This window comes from Phaenicophaeus curvirostris, chromosome Z, assembly GCF_032191515.1.
Source record: "Phaenicophaeus curvirostris isolate KB17595 chromosome Z, BPBGC_Pcur_1.0, whole genome shotgun sequence".
NCBI classification, from domain to species: domain Eukaryota; kingdom Metazoa; phylum Chordata; class Aves; order Cuculiformes; family Cuculidae; genus Phaenicophaeus; species Phaenicophaeus curvirostris.
Genome location: NC_091431.1, coordinates 39,553,471 through 39,561,014, shown reverse-complemented (window position 1 = coordinate 39,561,014; position 7,544 = coordinate 39,553,471). Strand labels below are relative to the sequence as shown.

General features: G+C 38.3%; 1 protein-coding gene across 1 annotated transcript in view; it reads right to left on the bottom strand.

Annotated features, from left to right (window-relative positions):
- Positions 1-2,068: 2,068 nt before the first annotated feature.
- The window catches only part of PCSK5 (proprotein convertase subtilisin/kexin type 5), a 245,073-nt gene continuing 239,597 nt past the window's right edge, over positions 2,069-7,544 (bottom strand). Inside the window, exons 35-37 of the mRNA XM_069881190.1 lie at positions 5,589-5,704; positions 3,854-4,037; positions 2,069-3,267 (exon numbers count right to left, since the gene is read on the bottom strand). Of these exons, the coding sequence (XP_069737291.1) occupies positions 2,864-3,267; positions 3,854-4,037; positions 5,589-5,704 (704 nt within the window). The 3' untranslated portion in view covers positions 2,069-2,863. The remainder of the gene's footprint in view (positions 3,268-3,853; positions 4,038-5,588; positions 5,705-7,544) is intronic.

The window sequence follows — 7,544 nt, the reverse complement described above, 5'->3', positions numbered from 1 at the left end:
TGAAATCTACCTGCAAATGAAATCTAGCTTGCTAATACTTGAGAATTAATGAAAAAAATACTTATTAAAAATATACTTACATAACTATAAAATTAGGATAGTTACCATGTTAAAACTGTTACTGATGTGAATATATACTGATGATCCAGTGGGTCTTTTCCAACCTGGTGGTGATTCTATGATTCTATGATTCTATATTTTCATATCTTTTCAATAACTGTTACATATTGTGGATATGGAGACTGTCGAACAGTTTTCCAAATAAATACAGTGAACTACAATGCTGGAAAGAAAAGTATCATTAGTAGCATTCCTACTGAAGAGTGGCACTACTGTGAAGTAGATCTAGTTTAGTGGAAACTCCATGGATGGATGAGAATAATAGAGGTGCAAGAGGAAGGAAGGAAAAAAAAAAGACCTTGAGACAGGAAACAGCTTGAGAAGCTAGAAAGTGAGAGAAATTTGCCAAAGATAACAAGTGTGAAGTCTTGTTTACTGACATTTTTGCAGCCTCATTTGCCACATCTGCATTGAGTGCTTGTACTGAGCCAAAGGAGCTGAAAGTTCTTAATTCCTTTGACTACTTGCAAATGTGTATCTGATATGTGTGGCTAAATAGAATAGGCACAAATCTGCAGTAGGTGAACTTTCAAAATTTGCTTCAAAAGAGTTCATACTATTTTGATGCCTTGATTTTGTTTTTATAGCTTTGGTATTCTTTTTAATTCTTACTCTGCCTTAGACTTCTAGCAATTCTTGGAAAGAGTTTATTCAGTTTCTTATGTGGGAGAATGACTGCTATGTTATACAGTAGTGAGGATTATTGCCAGTATTGCTGACCAGTAAGTCCTATGTCTAAGGAGGCTTCTAAAAATTGCTTAGTTTCTGGGCTGCTTTCCTTTGCTATGTCTAATACAGGAATCTCAGTCTTATGCAAAGCTTTGTAAGGGTGGTTGCCGATAAACTAAACCAGTAAAAAGGCATTCAGACATTGTTTAAACCAGCTAAAGTTAAAATGTGTCTGAAAACTAGTCCTGCTTGGAATTTTTACCCTTTATTTAGGACAGAGGGAAGCTATGGCCTCAGAATTCTATAACCTGAAAATAGGCTTGTCTACACTCTTTCTTTCAAAATTTAAAATTGCTTGGTTCTTTTAGAAGTCAGGTGGAAAGAGTTGCATTCTATTCTGGTTCAAAACATTCTTCTAGGTCAGGGCAAAGGTCTGTCTGCTACAGCTGAAAATTATTCAAACCTTTATCTTGAAGCACGTTAATTTGTCTCAGGCCCCTCAGGGGGATGTTTCTCTCATACTTTCATACTGTTTGTATGTAGACCTTTCTATAACCTCTATGTGGCATCTCTAAAGTTGCATCAGGAAAGAACATAATATAATGCTGTTTTGGGTATGTTGTGGACTCTTTGGCATACTTCAGTTATTTGCCATGGATCATGCTGCTGTTCTTACAGCACGGTGTTAACACTGGAAGCATGGATTTAAAAGTTGAATCCTTAATCACTTATGTTTTTCGGGTTTCTGTTTAACAAGCAGTACAAATTCCAAAGATTCAGATGTTTTAGTCATTTTCATTGTGGAACTGCAATGAGATTTAAAAAAAAAGAAATTGCCTTCAAATGTATTTTGTAATGAGTATTATCTATATAGGGCCATATTTTTTTATCATAGAAACAATAGAAAATGCACTAAATCTAATTAATCAAATTTTAGTTCTAGAACAGTTCTTACTGAAAGTCTAAAGGAATTCTGAGATTGAAGGAATCTTGACAAATAACAGTGTTGTCAAGACATTTTTGTGCAAAGAGTTTATTCTTTCACAACAAAGGTCCATAAACAGTATCCTTTTCTTTAATATGATAAACTATATTTCTGTAATAATAATAAAATCACATTGCTGTCTAATTTATGCTACAAAGTGAGTGCTAATTATTCTCTGCCATTGTTTGAACATCCTGAACCACTTACAACAGAAATGGAAAAGCTGCTTGAATAATAGTTTTGTGTTTAAATCACTGAGAAGGTAGTAAAAAATGCAAAAGGAGTCTTTTTTTATGGGCTTGCTTATAGACTGTATTTCCCTTTATGGTAAACCCAGAAGTTTGTATCTACAATGAAAGATTATTTGACAAACACCACAGTAAATATTAATCACAGGTTGATATATATAATATTCAAGTTATGTTTCATACAAACTGTGAATAAAATATAGTTACCTGTAGTAGAGTCGCAATCAGAAAACTTAAACATTATGTCGCAGATGCACTATTTAACTGGGAAGTATGCTATAGGATTGTAAGGAGGAATGTGTTGGCTACAAAGAACACAGATGCACCAGGTGATACGAATGAAGAAAATCTGGGTGAAACCAGTAAACTTGCTTATTCTGTTGCAAACTGCTGAGTAACTATAGTCACAAAATAGCAAGCTACTGGCACTGTATCCCCTATCTACCTATCATCAGGTAGATAAATACACCCATCTTGTTTAGATCTGCACTTTTCTAGTTGTGATTGGCAAGATTCTCAATAAGTGTGTATGTGGTTTGAAGCAGTGTTTGTGTCAGTTACAATGCACACAAAGACATATTTGGAAAGGATTTACCCTCTGCACAAGTGCACAGAAACATAATCTCTTACCCAGCCCGCATACAAAGTGCTACTTAAAAACCTAGCAAGGATTTATGTAAAGCTTCAAGAAATACTGGTTTTAGAAACAATTCTGCTCTCACAATAACTGTTAGCCAAAATCTTGAACTCAGCATGCTTAGAAGTAACTAGACATACTTAAATAAACTGCTGTAATTTAACAGGAGAAGCAACTGAACAGGAAATTAATAAATTAGTAGAGTTATCTAAATGAATAACTTTCATCATCATATTCAAGCTCATCTTCCTCATCATCCTCCAAAAGCCCGTATTTAAATTTGCGATAGAGTGTGCCATCCTGGCCCATATATACAATGTCATCTTCTTCATCATCTTCTTCATTTTCTCGATCTCTGTACTCAACCACTTGATCTTCCAGGTAACTGGGACTCTCGTGGTAGTTGCTCACATGGGAAGGAAAGGTTTTGGAGAGATTTGTCAGCTTCTCATACCCATGTTTAGTGACAGACTGGATTTTGGCTCGTGATTTTCTCCAGATGAATACAATGGCTCCAATGACCAGGAGAAGTAAAGTGCAAGTAATAATGAAGAAAGTAGTTTTGCTTTTGCTCTTGGATAGTACAGTGGTCTGTAATACACAATCATCTACAAAAGCAGTTGAAAAAAAAAGATTAAATGATATTGTATATGTGTGTGGCGGGGAGGTATTTTATTTATATAAAAAATCCCCAGTGCAAGATTTAGGTCTGCTTACATTTTTAAATGCATTCCTTTACTTTACTCTTCCTATATTACAACTGTATTCCTGTAGCTATGATGGTATAAAGACATAAGCAAGGTTGCTGGAGTAGCTGTACTTCTTTACTAGATTAGAAATAATCAGAAAGAAGCAGGAAAGCTAACAGGCACAAAACCACATTTTGACGTTGTGAGCTTAAAATGCAGTGATTCATTGCTATACCTTGAAGCAAGCACTTTCCAGTCACCAGGTTTATGAAGTGCCTGTCTGCTTAACACAACAGCTGTGAGTGAAAGAGGGCGTTGCCTTCCGCATCAGCCATGATTGCTGTTTTTTCTGTAAAGCCCTTCCTATTCTGGTGATGGAGCAATAGAAACACATTGAATGTCTGTGTACAACATTTTCGGACTATTCCTTTATCAATTTTTAAATGTCACCCTACTCGGTAATAAAGCCCTTCAGCACCATTACTGCTCTTCAGCATGGTCCTACCTTGTGTTTCCCTGCAGTCACAGCACTCTTGGGTGCCTGCTGGCTCAGAGTCACTGCAGCAGGGCAGGCAGCGGCTTTCCTCCAGGTAGATCTGCATGCTGGCTGGACAGACTGTGCAGTTGAGAGGTCCAGGTCCCTTGCACTCAGTGCATGAGCTATCACATTTCTTGCACTTGGGCTCATCCTCCTTCAGACACAAAAGACAAACAAAGTACCTTTCATTCTGGATTCTATCCTGTCATTCACTGTCTTGATAGTCAATTCTAGGTTCCATGGGTGCCAATGGCAAAATAAAGTAGGGGGTAGGAAACTAAATTTGAGTTATATTTCCTGGGTTCTCAGTGGTCTGCCTGTAGGGAGAGGGGAGAAACAGTTGTAGGAACCTAGAGATCTCACATAGCTAGACAGCAAGCTAAAATTAATTCAGACTGTAAGTTCTTTGGCTGGAAAGTGTGATCTCATTTTGTTAGTCCCATGCTAGCATGTGGTCCTTTCTTTGACAGTAATGATAGTAAACTAGCCTTCAAGAAGTTCACTCGAGTATTATTAAAAGAAACCTACATGGCAGCAAGAACGTGAAATATTCCGGGGAAAAAAGGGAAACTGAGAGAATGAATTTCTTTTCTAACTTGGAAAGGAGCAGAAATAATGAATAAGCAGTCTGGAAATTTTCTACTAGCCCCAAGGTTTATTAGGTCATGTTGGTTCTGTTTTACAGAAACAACTGAGATTCAAGTACACTTCTCAAATTCCAGATAGGCTCCTGAGAGCCTCTGTGTACTATGACTGCCAGAGATCATTGTTGTCACATCTAACTTGCAGGTACCTGAGCTCAGGTATTTCAGGGCTTCTATTCATAGTTCCTGTCCTACTGGGAAAAAAATGCTGTTTTCCTGTTGTGGGACTAGGACCCCATATCCACTGTGACAACCTGGAAACTCAAATAACCTTTCATCAAACTTGCTATCAGACCTGTAAGGCTGCTTTTCCATGATTGAAAAACCTGGGTAAGATGGGAAGGTCATAGCACGAGGTCCAGTTCCTTAGAATCAAAGCTCTTGCAAAGAACTGTGAACCTCTGTGGTCCCCAGCTCTTAGGCTTTTTTTCTCAGGCTCACAGATACGGAGCAGCACTGTTAAGGGGATATTCCAGGCCAGAGACTCCAGGGTATGTGACATCTCAGGCCAGCTGGCTTGCCTTGCTGCTATATTCTTGAATAAACATCTTTGGAAGGCAGTTGGTGTAGAAATCTGGAAGCTGGAGTGCCCAGACATGTGGCGTAGATCCAAACCTAATTGTGGTCCTGTTCTACTAAACATACAGCTCTGTTAATTTCAGCCTGTCCCTCCACTAGAGGTTTCTGCCAGCAGAGCTGTCAATCAGGAGTGCAGTGTGATTTCTTACAGATAAAGAAGCAGAAATCTGTGGGGAAATCTCAATTATACTGGAAGAAAAAACCCATATAACTAGTATAACTGATTTTCTTCACATGGCTTTGATGTCACTGTTGACAAAGTTCTGCCTTTATATTTGCTGGTAGAGAATTACTGTGTAATAGGCAATTCCAGAAAGAGAAACAACAGCTTCTTCTGCCAAGAGAAGAAAAAAAGTAAGCATATTTAAATATAAGCAGCCTTCAAAACTTAGAGAAGAGCATTCTGTGTGGTTTGTTTTGTGTTCAGCAGTTAAAGTTCAGCTTACACATCACAGTAGAAAATGCCCACAAATAGGTACCTCATGTCTTGGTGTCTCCTGGACTTTGTATTCACCTACAAAACAGTCTGAGTTGCACATTCCACCTAATAAGCTGTAGCTCCATACACAAGATGTGCAGCCAAATGCTCCCTTCTCTAGAAAGGCAAATAAAATAACAATATTACAACTGGGAAATCTGTTATCTAACTTTTTTAAAAAATCATATCATGCACTACCACCGAGGAAAAGGGTATTTATAAACAGCAGTGAGGAGTTCAGCATGAGGAGGCTGGTGTTAAAAAGAACTTGGGCCTAATTGTGAGGTCTTATGTTCCCACAAGGTGTATTTCTTATGTGTTTTGATATCCATGAGAAACTGGAATGGGAATCAGCTCCTACACATTCAGAAAAATTAATTAGGTCTGTGCATTGAAGTAAAATAGCGAGGAACTTCGGCCAAATGCACTCCTTCATAAAATAAATACTTACTAGGCCTGCTAGCTAACTGTTTTCAAACCACAGTGAATTAAGGTATGTTTATATTTGAACAGCAAAATAAATTGTTTAGTTACATAGCAAAAAAACTATTCACCAGGTCTAAACAGATCATCCTTTGTGTGTTGGGGACTCCTTTTGAAGACAGGTGCTGTATGCAATATTTCTGTGAAATGTTGGAGTGTAGGGTTTGTGCTACATGCTAAGATGCACCTGTCCATTTCCCTGCAATCAGGCATTTTCTGCCATGTCTCAAAGGAATGGAATTGGAAGTAGCTCATGTTAGCAGCAATTAAATAGCTGAAGTTAGCAACCTTCTATGGCCCAGTGAATTTACTATGGGATTTGCCTTCCTGTACTTGACAAACAGTAGATATACCACAACACCTCTTTTCTCTTACATCAGTAATACATCTGCATCTCAGAATACCTATGTGTCTGCTGTTTAGGACTGGCTTGTGTTTCATCTTAGTGTGTTTGTAATTACAACAGAAAACTGTCCTGTAGTATTTATCCCAAATAAAGTAAAAATCAACAGAAGTAAGTTAAAATGGCTATCTTTTTGCCCCAAATCCAGGCCAAAATACTTCTTTTCCTTGTTACAATGTTGTTATACAATAAAATTTCAACAGTTCCTTAAGGCGGCTTCACTCTAAGAGGTTATTTCTGCAATTTTAAATATTGTTATGCTGTAATTAGCCATCTATGCTATCCAGTGTACCCACTACCCAACACAGATTTTATATGTTACGATATGGTGTAGTCTAAAATGCAGAACGTTGCTTGTTAGCTATCATATGATGCCATTCAGACACAAAAGGACACCAAATGCATCCAAGGGAACTAATGCTGCCTGTTTCAGAGTTGGATGAGTTAGGAAAAAGAAACAGATTGTCTCCCAAGGTTAACTTAGAGAAGAACTTACTTAACTATATCAAAAGCAGCAGACATCACTGTCTCTTTTTTTAGCTTTTGGGTTATTTTTCTTACTGTAAACATGTTTTATGCCTGTTTCTGTTCTTCCCATTACAAACTGTAAAGATTTGTGGTCAAATTTAGGTTCTTTGGCTTTCATAGAGTCACACAGAGAAGGACGGAGAGTGACATATTATTTGGTTATTATTCATATGAGAAATGAGGTCCAGCTCTGTAACAAACAGAGCCTTTTTCTTTGGAAGCTGCTGAACATCTCTCTGGGAGGCTTGGCTGCGTCATCTGTTTTTTCCCTCTCACTGACTTGGCACCAGGAATCGCTCCCAGCCCTCCCTGAGAGTGGCTGCCTTTACACTTGTGCTCTGCAGCTGGAGGCAGCTCTGCAGGGAGCTTGGAGGGACCTCATATCCTTTTTCTGGTCTCAGTCAATCAGTATTCTGAAAATAAAATGGCAGCATGGACCAGCCATGTCACCCAGGGCCAGGGAGCACCCAGAAGCCCCAGGAGAGGTCTGCATCACCCACTGCAGCTACTTCAGTCATGAGCAGGTTAGAAGTGCTGTACATT